Here is a 17,369-nt window from a genome sequence, read left to right on the forward strand (position 1 = left end):
GTTTTGCAGGGTCCTTGGACAAGATGCCCCTCACCCCCCATGGCCTCCATCCTTCCTTGAGTCTACTTCTTCCTCCCTGCCACAATTCCGGGCTGCTGCTGCTGCCCTTCCTCCTTATGACTGCTACCAGTTGCTTGCTAGCCAGGCAGAGGGCCAATGAGCCAGCAGGCAGTAGCAGCTGAGAAGTTTGCCTTGGTGAGGAGGATGAGCAGGTCCAGTGCACTCCTTGCTGAGTGGGGGCCCCTTGGCTGACACCCAACCATGCTGCCCCTACTCCATCGTCTCATCTAATTTGGTCTGGGATATCTGCCGGCAACTTTCTCCTCCACTGCAGAAACCCACTTCTGCCTTGTATTATTGCATTTACACCCTACCTTTCCTGAAAGGTGCTCAAGGTGACACCTGCAGCTCCTCTTCCTCCATTTCCATCGTATTATTTGGGAGCATGAAGCCTCCCATACCAGCCCCAAGAGCATTTGGCATCCCCTTCCCACCCCACTGAGGGAAAGTGTGCTGCTCACCATTGTAGTACTCGATGCGACTCTTGTTCCCAGTAAGGTTGTACCAGGCTTCGAAGGGCTCTTCGATTTCAGCATAAGGGAGGTTGATGACTCCTACAGGACACAACGAGAGTTTGCAGGTGAGAGATTCAGAGGAAGGACTTTTTGGCTGCCTGCATATTAAGTAACCTCACATGATTACGCTCACATCCACAGGGTATGCTTCAATGCCTCCGTAGTTGTTGCTGTGACAGAGATGGATTTTTAGTGGGCAACCAGATCAGTGTTCTGTGAAGCTTGGGATTTCCCCCCTGTATTTGCGGAAGCTCCCCTGATTTTCAAGGGCTCTAAAACATACAGGGAACCTTTGAAAACTTCCTAGGTAAAGGTAAAGGGACCCCTGACCGTTAGGTCCAGTCGTGACCGACTCTGGGGTTGCGGCGCTCATCTCGCTTTATTGGCCAAGGGAGCTGGCGTACAGCTTCCAGGTCATGTGGCCAGCATGACTAAGCCGCTTCTGGCGAACCAGGGCAGCACACAGAAATGCCGTTTACCTTCCCACCGGAGCGGTACCTATTTATCTACTTGCACTTTGACGTGCTTTCGAACTGCTAGGTAGGCAGGAGCAGGGACCGAGCAACAGGAGCTCACCACGTCGCAGGGATTCGAACCGACGACCTTCTGATCGGCAAGTCCTAGGCTCTGTGGTTTAACCAACAGCACCATCCGTGTCCCTTGAAAACTTCCTAGCTTGTCTCATAATATCGTACTTGCAACTGTTATTCGCTCATTGGATTGTACGCAATGCTAAAGATATGCAAAGTAGACCCACTGAAATTAATGAACATGAATAAGTTAGGCCTGTTGACTACATTAGGTCTACTTCAGGGAACTGCTCAGAGTGAAACTTAAAGCTGGATACAACCCGTAATGTATGTGTGTGAAGTGGCTAATTTCCCACAGGAAAATGGGGCACAGGGGGGAAAATTCCACTGTGGAAAATTGTCTGACTCTTATCTAGTTTTGCCCATGTTGTTAAATGGAGGACACACCTGAATGGAAGACTGAAGTTGTTGGGGGGGGGGTACTGTAAAGTGCCAAATGTCACCATGAATGCACTGTTTCCAATTCTCTCTCATTGTGAAAGCAGTGTGACTCTCATTTCATTGGAAAGTTTGCTCAGAGTGCCTGAAATCTTAATGTTTGTGGAATGCATTTAATTTGACATCCTTGTGGGCTGAAATAGACCTGCTGAAGGCCTGTCTAGCTAAATCACTCTGACAACCTTAGGGATGGCAAAAATCCTTACCACCACCCCCAGCCCTCTCCATGTGGCCCTCAGAACTCTTCCCAGGCCTCACCTCTCACTGCCCCCCACTTTACACCCTTAAGTGTTTTTTCCTTCCTGGCTGCAATGATCATGGCACTGACACAGTGGGGAATGCTGCCTCCCCCCCAACAAAAATCCTGGCTACGCCCTTACTCAGAGGCTGTTGATTTGTTACCAGGTCAAATGCAAGGAGTTTGTGTTATTAGTATAGAAAGCCCTCAAGAACTTAGGACCATTTTGCTTGGCTGTCTTAACCTACTTAAATGATTCAGTCTGCAGAACTGGAACTTTTACAAGTGCAATATATAGTAATGTTTATGTCACACTTGAAAGGAAGCAATCCCTCAGTGTGGCAGCACCTACAGCAGGCATAGGCAAACTTGGCCCTCCAGATGTTTTGGGACTACAATTCCCATCATCCCTGGCCACTGGTCCTGTAAGCCAGGGATGATGGGAGTTGTAGTCCCAAAATATCTGGAGGGCCGAGTTTGCCTAGGTCTGACCTACAGCTTGGAATTCCCTGCCCTTTTATTTTAGGCAGGAGTCTTTGATTTTCTGTTTTCAACCCCTGCAAAAAACTTTGTTGGGCAAGCTAACCCGGACATGAAATTTTCATGTGTAGTTTTATTATGTATATTTGTTTTAGCACTGCTTATTTTATTTATATTTTAACTGCATGTTGATTTTTTAAATGTTTGGTATTTTTCAATAAATAATTTACAGATAATATTTTATATTATTATTTTATATTAGAGATTTTTATAATCTCAGCACTATATAAATTTTGCTAAATTAAATATGGAAATAAAATAAACAGGTGAAGAAGGAATTATGCTCTGGAAAGGAGCAGAGGATGGCTGGGGGTGTGTGAGTGAGTCACCCAGTAGTGCTCACTGGGGCTGATGGGATCTGTAGTCCAAAACATCCAGAGGGCACCAGGTTGAGCAAACATTTGCCCAAGGGCTTTTTCAGGCATGAGATTTTAAAAGGCATTTCGAAAGGTTTAAACTCTATTGTTCTTCCGAGCTGCAAATTCAAATGGAAGTTGAGAAATCAATGCAAAGTTTTGCTTAACAGCAGTTTCTGCAAGTCACAGCAACAAACAACTTGTTTGCCAAGTTGAAATTCACAAGAAGGTAAAGATTTGTCTTTGTGGATTCGAGCCAGACTGTGCATCGCTTTAAATCACACCTGCATCTCTTCCCCACGTTTCCCAGTGTTGGGCTCAGTATTTCCTTGCACTTGGTCACCTACAATGTGGAGCCAAGGTGGGGAGGCCCAAGTGCAGCACCAGCCACCTGCATGCCAGCTTTAACTAGAAGTTGATGGGAGACATTTTCAGGAACGCAAATGCATTTAAAAGACAATGAATATTTTGGCTCCGGACTAAGGTCCAGTATTGTTTCCAGCAGCAGACAACCAGATAGATGCTGCCAAACTCGCAAGCGGGGCTTGAAGACAACAACCTTCCACACCTTTGTGTCTGGCATGCAGGAAATGTTGCTGAGATATACAAAGACTTTTTTTTTACAGTGTGATGTTCTTGGGAAATATTATTTTGCAGTTCCTCTTTTTGCACAGCACAACATTCGTCGTGATGAAACAGCTCCTTCTCCAGCAGCATGGATGGGATTGATCTGCCTGGAGACAGGCTTAAGAAAGGACACAGTGAGAAGCTTGTGGTTCTCCTATTGGTTGACTACAACTCCCATGATCCCTGGACCACTGTCTGTGCTGGCTGGGGCTGATGGGGGTCAGAGTCCAACAACATCTGGAGGGCCACAGGTTTCCCATCCCTCCATCATACTCACACCCTGGATAAATTAATATTGACTTTCCACAACCCCAGATGCTGAGGCTGATGGGAGATGGAGTCCCAGACATCTGGAGGGCATCAGGTTGGGAAAGTATGGATTAATCTGATGCAGTTGCCACACTTTACTTCAGTTCCCCTGTTACTAGACCCAGGTTAAAATATCCATTTAACCCCCTGAAAAACTTCATACTGTCATCATTCTTTGGCTAGCACAGGGTTTCCCAAACTTGGGTCTCCAGCTGTTTTTGGACTACAATTCCCATCATCCCTGACCACTAGTCCTGTTAGCTGGAGTTTGGGAAACCCTGGGCTAACATGAACAAGACCAAACGGCGTTAGATCTGTGCTCTTCCGCCTTGGGTCCCCTGATGTGGTTTGACTACAACTCCCTTCATCCAGCTTAGCCAATGGTCAAGGATGATGGGAATCATAGTCCAACCACACGTGGGTAGGGACCCAAAACTAAAGAACACGACATTAGATATTTCCGAAATGATTGCAGGAGGGGGCGGGAATGGCAGCTTGCCTACTATTCCTATCAAAAGAATTAGATTGGGCAAAATAAGGACACACCTTGGCACAACCCAGTCATTGTAGTTCTGCCTGAAGCTGTCAAGAAGAATTATAGCTGAGTTTCCACACTTCCATGGGAGGGTCACAGAGTTGTTCTTTTTGTGTGTGTACATCCTGCTATGCCCCATCTATGCCAGCCTTTGCCAACCAGGTGCCCTCCGGGTGTTTCGGACTACAATTTCCACCATGGACTGTGGGGAGATGCATTCCAAAACATTACTGGGTGTGGTAAGGGTGGGGAAGGTACAATTCACCTAAGCCATATTTTTTTTTTTATGAAAAGCACAATTGTACAATGACTTCCACAGCTTGCAAAAGGAAAAAGATCTTGGGAAGGATTTGGGGGCATATCTGTGCATTGGCCAGGAGGTAGAATTACATACAGCTGCCGCCAATTTGGCAATCAGAAAGGCACTTTGGCCTTTTCAGTGTCACTGCTCAAATATTTTAATGGTTGTTAAAAAGCAGCCAACAAAGTGTTTCTAGAACAAATTAAAATATAGATTTAAAAACAAGGCAATAAATGACTCCCACTGGAAACAGGAAACTTAACAACAAAAGTGTGCTGAATGAACTAGTGACACATTCAGCTGTCAAATACATCTCTGCCTAAGGCAGAACAATACCTCTTCCCTGGTTTTCATTGTGGACTTGATGCCATTTATGCGTGCAAGTTTTGCACACAGTGCCATCCTCATCAACATGACGTCCCATACAGTATTTCCTTTCCACTTAATCCACATTTACCATTTTCATGGATTATTATTATTATTATTATTATTATTATTATTATTAGGTAAAGACAAAGGGGCCCCTGACCTTTAGGTCCAGTCGTGACTGACTCTGGGGTTGTGGCACTCATCTCGCTTTATTGGCCAAGGGAGCTGGCATACAGCTTCCGGGTCATGCGGCCAGCATGACTAAGCCGCTTCTGGCGAACCAGAGCAGCGCACGGAAACGCCGTTTACCTTCCCACCGGAGCGGTACCTATTTATCTACTTGCACTTTGACGTGCTTTTGAACTGCTAGGTTGGCAGGAGCAGGGACTGAGCAACGGGAGCTCACCCCATCGTGGGGATTCAAACCGCCGACCTTCTGATCGGCAAGTCCTAGGCTCAGTGGTTTAGACCACAGCACCACCCGTGTCCCTTATTATTCTTATTCTTATTCTTATTATTACTACCACTACTATTTATCTGGTTCTCTTTGCTTTGTAGAAAAAGCAGTGATCTATCTATCTGTTATTTTCTAAACTAGCCTTCTCCAACTGGGTGTCCTCCAGATGTTTTGGACTACATCTCCCATCATCCCTGACATCCCTAGTCATGCTGGCTAGGGCTGATGGGAGTAGGACTCTAAAAAGTTCTGAAGGGCACAAGGTTGGGGGAATGCAGTTTCCACATTCAGGCAGCAGTTCTCCAGGGTTTCAGAGAGGGGGCATTCCTAGCCCTTCCTGGAAATGTTGTGGATCTTCTGCATGCAAAGCAGATGGTCTACCACTGAGCTACCTTAAGCAAAAATCGGCTACTAATATGTGAAAAATGTTGTGTCTAGCATGGCTGTCAGCTACAAGCATAAGCATTCTTATGTGTGTCCCTGGAACAGTTAAAGTAAAGGTAAAGGGACCCCTGACCATTAGGTCCAGTTGTGACCGACTCTGGGGTTGCGGCGCTCATCTCGCTTTATTGGCCAAGGGAGCCGGTGTACAGCTTCCGGGTCATGTGGCCAGCATGACTAAGCCGCTTCTGGCGAACCAGAGCAGCGCACGGAAACCTTCCCGCCGGAGCGGTACCTATTTATCTACTTGCACTTTGATGTGCTTTCGAACTGCTAGGTGGTTAGGAGCAGGGACCGAGCAACGGGAGCTCACCCCGTCGCGGGGATTCAAACCACCGACCTTCTGATCAGCAAGTCCTAGGCTCTGTGGTTTAACCCACAGCGCCACCCGCGTCCCTTCCCTGGAACAGTTAGGAAGAGCTATTTCACCAGATTCCCAGGAGAAGTGACTAACACATTCAAGCACAATCCTTTTAATTTTGCTGAATCTAATCACAGTTTTGCATTAGAGCTGCCTGTCAGGTTTCATCACCAGCTAAATTGTATTCCTGGAAGGAGAGCTTAATAATGGGAGACCTACTTGCCTCAGAGTATCTCAGGAAGCTTTGCACATACTTGTTCAGGTTATACAGGAAGGGGCTAAATTGAGGCAGGAGGAAAGAGGAAAGATTGGATTCCACAGAAATCCCCACCCTTATCATTTGGCTCAGGAGAAGATGCAGATTACCCTCTAGGTTTAGCTTCCCACCGAGTCAGCAATGGTGCAAACATGCATTTCCGGGACACTCACTGGGATATGCTAACTAGAAGCTCTTAATGCAAGTAGGTTAAAATGTGTAGCAACATGAAAGAAACATTAATGAGATGGCAGCATCGGGCATAAGGCATTCCGAAAAACCGGAGCATCATGGTTTACCTGGTAGTAGTGACCCCTCTGCTAAAGTTTACCTAATGCTGCAATTTCTAACATTAGTGACTCCTCCCAACTGTCTCTGACTGCATAATGAGCAATAAATAACTAGTTTGTTTACTTCAGGAATGGGGAACTTGTGGCCCTCCAGATGTTGTTGGACTACAACTTTCATCATAGCTGGTCATTTGCCACACTGGCTGGGGCAGACGGGAGCTGCAGCCCAACAACAGATTCCTCCACCTTGGTTACTTCATGCTTCCTGAGCAGGACCAGAAGGCTTTGTGCACTGCCGCTCTTGCAAGCAAAGAACAATGGGCAATTCGTGGGTCCTTCAATTTTAACGCAGAAACATGTCCAAAACTAGGGTGTCTATGATTCAGCCCCAATGGGACTTCCTTCCAGATTAAGCGTGTGTATATAGGATTACAGTCCCAGAAAAGAGAAATATAGTATATACCATATTTTTCGCTCTATAAGATGCACTTTTCCCCTCCTAAAAAGTAAGGGGAAATGTGTTGCATCTGGAATTGTGCAAAGCATCCTAAGTTTAGCTGAGAATGAATGGATCCTTTATCATTGCCAGCCTCCATTTTGTAATATAGGGACGACACTGGAACATAATATGTGGGGCTTCCTAATTGTTCGGAGATGCATTATGGAGCGAATGCAGGTGGGAGGCTCTGCTCAGTGCTCCCTTTAAAGAGCCACATTCCTCCTCGGGGAAAAGCCCCCATGCTCCGCGCATTCTTTAAAGGGAGCGAGGCTCTTGGGGAAGCCTTCATCCTGCTGCCCGGGAGAGGCTGCGTGCGGCTATCCCATAAGCCAGGACAGCAAGCGGGATCGCTGCGCAGTGATCCTGCTTGCTGTCCTGGCTTCTGGCTTAGCCGTGTGAAGCCTCTTGAGAGCAGGGGGAGCCTTCATCCCGCTGCCCTGAAGAGGCTTCGCGCAGCTATCCCAGAAGCCAGAAGAGCAAGAGGCTATCCCAGAAGCCAGAACAGCAAGAGGCTATCCCAGAAGCCAGAACAGCAAGAGGCTATCCCAGAAGCCAGATCCCTCTTGTTGTTCTGGTTTCTGGGTTTCAGAATATTTTTTTTCTTGTTTTCCTCCTCCAAAAACTAGGTGCGTCTTATGGTCTGGTGCGTCTTATAGCACAAAAAATACGATAGTTTCTAAGAGAACCATTTGGAAATGAACAGGTTGCTGCCAACCAGGAGACTTCCCGCATCTCCGAACAATTAGGAAGCCCCACATATTATGTTCCAGTGTCGTCCCTATATTACAAAATGGAGGCTGGCAATGATAAAGGATCCATTCATTCTCAGCTAAACTTAGGATGCTTTGCACAATTCCAGATGCAACTTCTACTGCTTGTGAAGGGACACCTGCACCCGCTGCACAATCACAGCCATAAGAGACACAAGTGTGGTTGAAGATGGATTCAGTGTCTCTACCTGAAGATTTTGGTGGGAAAGGTCATAGCTCGTGCATACAGAAGGTCCCGGGTTCAATCCCCAACAACTCCAGGAAGGGCTTGGGGAGGCCCCTCTCTGAAGCTCTGGAGAGCTGCTGCCAGCCAGTGCAGTCATTGGTCTGACTTGGTTTCCTATGTTCCTACATAAACTAGTTTTCTGCACAGGAACAACGGCCATCCACTGAAGGGAAAAGTGACATCAGAAAGCAGCTTAGGAGCTTGGCTAGGGCACAGCCTGACTCTCTCCTTTCGCAATCGTCACAGAACTCTAGCCCAATGGCTGCCATTAATTTGATTTGAATTAATTTTATAATGAAATGATTTTAGAATGTTGTATTATTTTATTGTTGTTAGCCGCCCTGAGCCCAGCTTCGGCTGGGGAGGGCGGGATAGAAATAAAAAATTATTATTATTATTATTATTATTATTATTATTATTATTATTGGCTAGACATATAGCAAAGTTGCCCAAACCAGGCATTTTGGTCAAAAGCAGGAAGAACCAGTCCACTGCATGAGCATGCATGTGTTTGTGCCACCTGCCTCTGAAAAGCCATACCGAGTGACACTTACCTTTGACGTGGTACAGGTCTCCAAAATCAGGGGTTATCCTTGAATGAGCGCATCCATTTCCTGAAATAAGAAAAAAAATATGGTAGCATTGAATGCCTCACAATGGTGATGTAGAAGCGACTGAACAAAGGATGCCCATTGTAGAGAAAATGTCCCTGAACTGAGCTACAAAAACCAGAAGGCCCTTGTTTGAATTTTGTCTCTGTCAGGAACTTACCAAGTGGCTTTTACCCTCTCAGTTACCCTTACTTCCCACATCTGCAATATGGGGATAATACTACCCATGCCAATTTACTGTTTGGGGCTTTTGTGAGGATTACAACTAGAGAATGCATGTGAAACACATTAAAATTTGAGCGTGCTATACAAATGTTAAGTCTTAATATTTTCAGTTGGCACTGGACATTTCATGGACTGACAGATATTCACAAGCCAACCAATGACAGCTTTACAGCATGAATTGCTGGGCGAGTTCTCCGAAGGGTAATTTGGCTGCTCTTAATTAATTCTTTTTAGGACACATACCTCTTCACTCTGCTCATACTTAGAAAACTCTTTGTTTCTACTCTCCAGCCCTAGACACTGTCACCAGCTCTGCTCCTGCAGCTGCTTCAGAGGAGGGACTGATCTTTATCAAGGGCAAGGCAGCCAGCCCCACTACTGACATCAGTTGTAACTTTTGGAGCTAGAGCTTTCTTTCTTCTTCTCCTCCCTCCTCCTCCTTTTTCCTTGTGTGTCATTTAGTTTTAGATTACGAACTGGAGGCCAGAGACCATCTTAGAGTTGATCTTTGTAAGCCTCTCCAAGATAATTTTTGACTAAAGAGTATGAATGCTGTAGAATCAATCAATTAATGTTGACTTTTGGATGAAAGGATTTGCAAGAATACAGTTTTTAAGATTGCGATTTGATTAGGTAAAGGTAAAGGGACCCCTGACCATTAAGCCCAGTCATGGCCGATTCTGGGGTTGCAGTGCTCATCTCGCTTTATTGGCCAAGGGAGCTGGCGTACCACTTCCGGGTCATGTGGCCAGCATGACTAAGCCGCTTCTGGCGAACCAGAGCAGCGCACGGAAACGCCGTTTACCTTCCCGCCGGAGCGGTACCTATTTATCTACTTGCACTTTGACGTGCTTTTGAACTGCTAGGTTGGCAGGAGCAGGGACCGAGCAACGGGAGCTCACCCCGTCACGGGGGTTCGAACCGCCGACCTTCTGATCAGCAAGTCCTAGGCTCTGTGGTTTAACCCACAGTGCCACCCGTATCCCATTGTGATTTGATTAAAATGCAGCAAACAGAAATGGTTGTTCGGATGACAGAAGAGGAAATGGGAGAGTTTCAGGTGCTACATTGGAAAGCACCACAGAAGCAGGATTAAAAGTTGCGCAAGGGCAAAAATAGGGGACCAAACCCAAAATATATATCTGATAAGCTTGTCTTAAAGAGATGCTTTAACAGCAGTGCCACGGAACACCTATGACTCCTAACCTTATAACGCTTGTCCCTGTCATTAAGCAACTTTCAGTTTGGAATGACTATTAAACAACGCGCAAACCAAAGCCGACACACCCTGAGAATGGGACCCGCCTCTTCCTTGATGCCAGCATTTCCCGCAAAGGGGGCAAGCCCCTATTTTGCTGATGCCAGAAAGGTTGTCTGACATGGCAGCAGATGAACCTCCCGCTGTGAAGGACAGCAAGCCTCGCTACATTCTATTCCCCTTGCATTTTACTATGTAATTCTTACTATTAAACTTGAATTTAATAAATAAATCAGTTTTGTCACATCTGTGCAAAGCTGACATGGAACAAGCAGCCCCAGCTGCTCCTGGCTCCCGGCTAGGGCTGGAGCATTTGGGTGAGCAGGTTGCAGGAAGCAGCCTCTAATTTGGAAGCAGGAAAGCTTCAGGAGGAGACATGCCTTGCTGCTCTCCAAGTTCATCCATGTCAGCATTTTTCCTGAAGACACCAAAATCCAACTGCCTTCCATAGCAGGGAAGGGCTATAGCTCATTGGTAGAGCATCTGCCTTGCATGCAAAAGGTCCCAGGTTCAATCCTGGGCATTTCTAAGTAGGACTGGGAGAGGCTCTTGTCTGAAACCTTGGAGAGCGACTGCAGGACAATGCTGAGCTAGATGGACTAATGGTCTGCCTTGGAATAAGGCAGCTTCCTAAGTATTAGGAAAGTAGGTTAATGAAACACCAGAACAGGGTGTGGGGGAGAAGAGGGCAAATCATTCCACCTGGCAAACTGAAACGCTTGCGCTTAAGGGAACGATCAGAAGAGCACAATGCTGAACTCCTCCCTGGACAGCACTGTAGTGGCAAATTCAGACAGCCAGAGCCACACACCCTTCTAAGATTATATAATAATTTTAGAAGGTTGTATCATCTCACAATTGTACAATAATAATAATTAGGGACACGTTGCAACAATCACTGCAGCTCTCCATGTCTTGCCTTTCAGCTAGATCTACTATTTCCTGTGCACATACGTGGGCAAATGATACTCAGTAGCTTCTTTCTAAGTGACTTAAGTTGTGTTTCCCTTGAAGTTCCTTTGTACGTAACAGAATTTGCACAGTGTTTCCTTGGAATGGAAGTGCCTTGTGTTTTCAGTGTTGCCAAATGCTTAGCTTTGGAGCATACAGAATGACTCCGATTCCTCCCTGTTCTTCCCACATTCCTTCTGCAGAGTGACCCTAGGAGCCCATCCTCAGGAGCTGACTCACGTCCTTTCATTCTGCTTGACTCCAACTAGCACAAACAGTAGAAAACTTCCTCTCAGTGGCTAAAAAGCTTTCACTACATGCTGTTTCAGCAACTCTAGGATGATGCTGCAGAAATAGTGACAGGGCTTTCACACACACACACACACACACACACACACACACACACCCCAAACCTGGACCACTGCCCCTCTGTCCCTGGGGCACCCAATGAACTTGAATAGTGGGAGATTCGGGACACAAGAAATACTTTTTCACACAGATCATTCAGGGTACAGCCATCCTAGGCCTCCAGCATGAGCCACTGAAAATCAACAGTGCAAAAACACTTGATGTCAGTACATCCCTGGATAGCTCAGTTGGTTAGAGTGTGGTGCTAATAATGCCAAGGTTGCAGGTTCGATCCTCGTATGGGACAGCTGCATATTCCTGCATTGCAGGGGGTTGGACTAAGTGATTCTCAGGGTCCCTTCCAACTCTACTCTACAGTTCTATGATTCCTATGGAAGTGGAGTGAGCAGGGATGGAGGAACCTTGTACCGGAGGGGCAAAGGCAGCCCTCTATCTGGCTCCCTTGGCCACACCTCTTACAAGCCTCACTTCCCTCCCAAAAGGTTTTTACCTGGCTCAGAGTGCTTCCTGCTTGCCTGGATGGAGGACAGAAAGGGGTGTGGGGGTTTCTGCAGAAACTAGCCTATTGCATGAAGGATAAAATTTGCATTAATTGCCCCACCCACTTTTGCCTCTGTCCCGCCCACTGCTTGCATACGACCCTCAGAAGGCTTCTCAGAAAGGAATGCGACCCTCACACTGATTTTTTGTGTGTGCCCTTATGGTAGGGGGATCATCTGTTCTATATGTGGCTGAATCTTGAGACCAGAGGGCAAGACTGTGGAATGATGCTCTTAACCAATTCACTGTGTCATTTGGTGTGGGTGTCTGTACAGGGAGTGGCTATTTATAATTTCCAGTGCTCAAGATGAGGCCCACCCAGAATTTAAAAGTTCTGAAGATCAGAGTTTCACCACCTGATCTCTTTTGCTACCTGATTTTAGCAAAGAATCCCCCAGAATCGTAGTTTTGCAAGAGGGCAGAGACAGGAAGAGCTGGGAAGTCCTGCCAGTCTCAAAACTACAGTTCCCAGGAAGACCCAGGGAAATATCATTCTCCAGATCTACTTGAAAGCAGGTTTCAGCCTTTTGATACATCTGCCCAGAGCATCTGGGTGGCAAAATTAACACCATTATTTGTGACTCTGACCACTGAAGTACAATTGACTCATGTTTTTGCCCTCCCACATACTCTCATGTGGTTCTTAGTGAAACTGCAGCTGCTGTTTGAGCTGTGGTTTTCTATACAGGACAGACATGGAAAGTCACTCTGGCTCTGCCAGTTTGTCAAGCTCAAAAGGGAATGAGAAGTCCTTCTACGAGAAAGGCTGCTACACCTGTTATCAAAAGAGCAAACGAGCAATTTTATGTACTCAAAAATTTCACAAAATAAGCCAGCCATGCATTTATTTTAATCGATTGGGAAATGTAGCAGGAATTTTCACAGTACAGATTCTCTCTTCCAACAAGTCTGTGAAATTACTTAAGAGGCAGAGCATCTGCCTTGCAAGCAGAAGGTCCCAGGTTCCATCTTCAGGTGGGGCTGGGAGAGAACCTTGCCTGAAATCATGGAGAGATGCTTCTAGTTAGTATAGACCAGGGTTTCCCAAAGATGCGTCTCCAGCTGTTGTTGGACTACAACTCCCAGCATCCTTGACCACTGGTCCTGCTAGCTAGGGATGATGGGAGTTGTAGTCCAACAACAGCTGGAGACTTAAGTTTGGGAAACCCTGCTGTAGACAACACAGAGCTAGATGTGCCAGTGCCTTGACTCCAGGCAGCGAGTATCTGTGACAAGTCAAAACACTGTGTATTTCCCAAGCTATTTAAATTGCTAAAGCTCCATTGTGCACTCACTATGACAGGTACCAGTGATGCAATATGCCCAGTGAGGAAAAAAACACACTAATCATGTTCATGTGTGATGTTACTCGGTGTCATTGTTCTTCAGTGGGTGCACACTTCCTTCTTGCAGCACAATTAGGCAAATCTCACCGAGAGGAGAGCAATGCAAATCCCAGCAAGTGTTCCAATCGTTTAAAGATGTTGTCATTGGAGAAATCAGGGTATTTGCCTTATGTAACAGTTAGCACACATTCACAAAGGATTTTGTCACCTGCGGCATGTGGGGAAATGCTTCACAACCTCAATAACACCTCTGACTTCTGCTATTTGCAGCCAGTCAATACATTGGGTCAACTTTATTTAGACCGACCAGCTGAGACCTCCAGCTTAGGGCATCGTACTGGTTTGCACACTGTAAGCACAAACGTCCTGGGTCAAGCTATTCCCACATCCTTTAAGTGTTTTGAACACGAGATAGATGAGAACCTACTGTACATCTGCAATAGCTCAGCACTAGTTTCTGACTCCCAGCAGCAACCAAAAATTATTTCTTCTAAACGGAGGTGCAGAAGTGAATGAAACTTAGGGTCCTGGGGTGGAACATAGTTCTGGTACCAAAAAGAAAATCCTCAGCTGAGCACACAACACAGAGTAAGGCTGAGCCAAAATACCCTTCCCAATTCATGGGGTGAACGACTCTGGAATGTTGCTGGTGACATTGGAAGTTATCTAATCAAGAGGTCATCAGGGTGTGGATAACTGTGACAAGGCTGTCTCCACTGAAGTTATGCAGACCTGGGGTTACAACATAGCCCAGGATTTCCCAACCTGGTGCTATCTCCAGATGTTCTGGCCTGCAACCACCACTAGTCTCGGCAAGCATGGCCAATGGTCTGGAATGACGAGCGCCTTGGCCCCAAAACAACTGGAGGGCACCAAGTTGGGGAAAGTTGGCATAGTGCATTGGCCATCTTGGCTTGCCATACCAGAAACTGCCTGAGTCAGCATTAAAGTTGGGGCTTTTTTGCTTATATAACCTCTATGTGGCTTCCTCTTCATGATACTTTTTCCAGCTGCCATAACCCTTTCTGCAGTGTAGGATACAGAAGGGCAACTTTTGCCAACCTGGCGCCCTCCAGATGTTTTGGATTCCAGTTTCCATATGCTGGCAGGGGCTGATGGAAGCTGGAGTTCAAAAGATCCAGAGGCACCAGGGTGTGGCCAGAAGTACATCTAATAGCTGCAGCCAGCCCAAGCCCACTTGCCTCCAGATGCAGATGAAACAGATTGGCATTACGAGCAAGGGAGGTTTGAACCCATAGCCTTTGGGAAATGCTGCCCTAGCAGTTTTTATGCATCCTAACTCAAAGATGCCTCTGGATCCACCTGTATGTGTGGGAGTTAAAACTAAAGGCAACAGCTTAAAATGCCTGCATTCCAAATTACTTGGAGAGCAAAAAGGATCATAGCTCAGCGGTAGAGCATCTGTCTTGCATGCAGAAGATCCTCGGTTCAAACTCTGCCATATCCAGAGTTAGAGAGGGGCTGGGAATGTCCCCTATCTAAAACCCAGTCAGGGTAGACAATACTCAGCTGGAGGAACCTGTTATGTATTCCTATGTTGCAAAAGGTGGTGATACAAAGCAAATCCTATAAATCAAGTAAATTAAGCAACCCAACAGATGACCTCATGTTCCTTTCCCTCACTCACTTCATTCCCTGACTCTTTTTTCTAGTCTCCTCTAGAAGAAGACACCAAAAAGCTTCACACCTGTATTGGTTACAGGCTGTGTGCCTAGAAAAGAAGTGCAACAGGCAGATATTCAACCAGGCACAGCTACACCCTCCACTGCTACATCTGTTGGATTCCTGCCTATTTCATAGCAGCTCAAGGCACCAATCCTGTTAGGGAGAAAAAAGACTGGCACCCCTACATGCCGAAAGCAGCATTGCCTTACATCACCTCCAAACATCCCCTCATACTTTCAAGGAGACCTTGGCTTTGTCCTCCAAAGAATCCTGGGAACTGTAGTACTTCCCCTCCCAGAGCTACAATGTCCACGACTCTTTGAGGGAAGACATGTGCTTTAAATGTATGGTGTGTATGGAGCCTCAGTTGCTATGATGTAAAGGTAAAGGTGAAGGGACCCCGGACCATTAGGTCCAGTCGTGGCCGACTCTGGGGTTGTGGCGCTCATCTCACTTTACTGGCCGAGGGAGCTGGCGTACAGCTTCCGGGTCATGTGGCCAGGCACTGAGCAACGGGAGCTCACCCCGTCGCGGGGATTTGAACCGACAACCTTCTGATCGGCAAGTCCTAGGCTCTGTGGTTTAACCCACAACGCCGCCCACGTCCCTTGCTATGATGTAAAGCAGCATATAAATGGCTGAAATAAACATACATTCATACATACAACAGTGCTGCATGTGTGCAAATTGTGAATAGCTGCTTGCGCATATGGAGGATAACATACATGTAGAACTGGCATATACCATGAACTCCACACAAAGACAGAGAAGGAACCCATGCAGTCCTAAACAGCACCCCACTGACACAGAATTTCACAGCTGAAAGTACCTTGTAGATAACAGTGGATCAGTAGATACCAGAAGGTGAGAGGAAAATAGGATTAAATGATGGCATGCCAACATTTCACCAGCCCCATACTCCCATGCTTTCAACAGCATCTTGATCTACAAATATTAACACAGAGCCCCACTTTCCTCCACGCAGAAGATAGCACCTCCCTTACCCATTCTTACAAACCAAGGGTGACATTCAAGGTTAGCCATACTCAAAGCAGCCCACTGATACTAATGGCCACGACTAACTGAGGTGCATCCATTTCAATGGGTCTACTCCCGAGTAGAACTTAGCTGCCCACAGCCAAAGGAACAGTTGAAAAGGCACAAGCGCAGGCCAGACCATGCTGCCCAGCGCGGTCAGTTGGCAATCCTTCCTCATCTATTGTTATGATTTGATGGGGCCTTTTCCCACATTAAGGAAGAGCACACAGCAGCTGCAAACCCAGTCTCTTGGGCTTCCTTGTCAGATCGCATCTGCAGCGCCCAGAAATGCAAACGCCACAGCTGCTTTAGCCGGAACCTACTCACCTAAAGCAAAGCTCCACGAGCAGAGAATCAGGACCAAGGCAAGCTTCCCCATGTCTGCGGCTCTTCCTTTTCCCAGCCGGCACAAGACAGCAGAACTTCACCTTCTGCTTTTAAGAGGAGCGCGGCCAGCCAATGAGAGCGGCCAAGCGCCCCCCGGGGGAGGAGCCTCGCTTCGCCTCGCCTTTCCGAACAGCTGATTACCGTATTTCGCAGCGGAGAGGCGGACTTGGCTTGACTCCAGCCGGCGCATGGCACTAAAGGTGCGCTCCTAAAGACGCGTCTACTCAAAAGTAAACCCCATTGCATTCAATGCAATGAATGCAATGGGGTTTAGACGCAGGTAAGTGGGTGTAGGGCTGCAAGCTCTTTTCTTGATTGAGTGCTTTAGTGCATTCGTACCCCTTCTGCAAGGAGCTCAAGATGGCTTGCGTGGTTCTCTCCCCCTCCCCATTTGATCCCAACAACAGCCCTGTGAGGTAGGCTAGGCTGCTGGGAGGCAGTGGTTGACCCAAGATCACCCAGTGACCTGGTCTCCTAAATCCCAAGTCCTCCCAAATCCTAATCTCTAATTTATACACCACGCTGACTCTCCCAAGTCCTAATCTCTAACTTGTACACCACGCTGGCTCTAACCACTACACTCTCCTTTCCTACTGCAACGTCCGCGATGCGGAGAGGGTTTTTAATTTTATTCTTAGCTTCATGGCATGCATCTCCCCACAGTTAATCTGTTCCCTCTGAGGATACTGAAAATAAACATTTGGGGCTTGAGAAGACTAGATTCCTCACCACCCTGGACGTCTGCAGGTCTTTGTCAGCCTCAAAAATATTCATTTAAAA

At 46.7% G+C, this 17,369-nt stretch overlaps 1 protein-coding gene across 1 annotated transcript in view; it reads right to left on the reverse strand.

The window, feature by feature from the left end:
- The window catches only part of LOC310768718 (digestive cysteine proteinase 1-like), a 36,752-nt gene extending 20,073 nt beyond the window's left edge, over positions 1-16,679 (reverse strand). Inside the window, exons 1-3 of the mRNA XM_083627415.1 lie at positions 16,530-16,679; positions 8,733-8,792; positions 522-614 (exon numbers count right to left, since the gene is read on the reverse strand). Coding sequence (XP_083483541.1) covers positions 522-614; positions 8,733-8,792; positions 16,530-16,581 — 205 coding nt within the window. The 5' untranslated portion in view covers positions 16,582-16,679. The remainder of the gene's footprint in view (positions 1-521; positions 615-8,732; positions 8,793-16,529) is intronic.
- Between the last annotated feature and the right edge of the window lie 690 nt (positions 16,680-17,369).

The sequence above is a fragment of the Podarcis filfolensis genome (genome assembly GCF_964270895.1).
Source record: "Podarcis filfolensis genome assembly, chromosome: 8".
Taxonomy (NCBI): Eukaryota; Metazoa; Chordata; class Lepidosauria; order Squamata; family Lacertidae; genus Podarcis; species Podarcis filfolensis.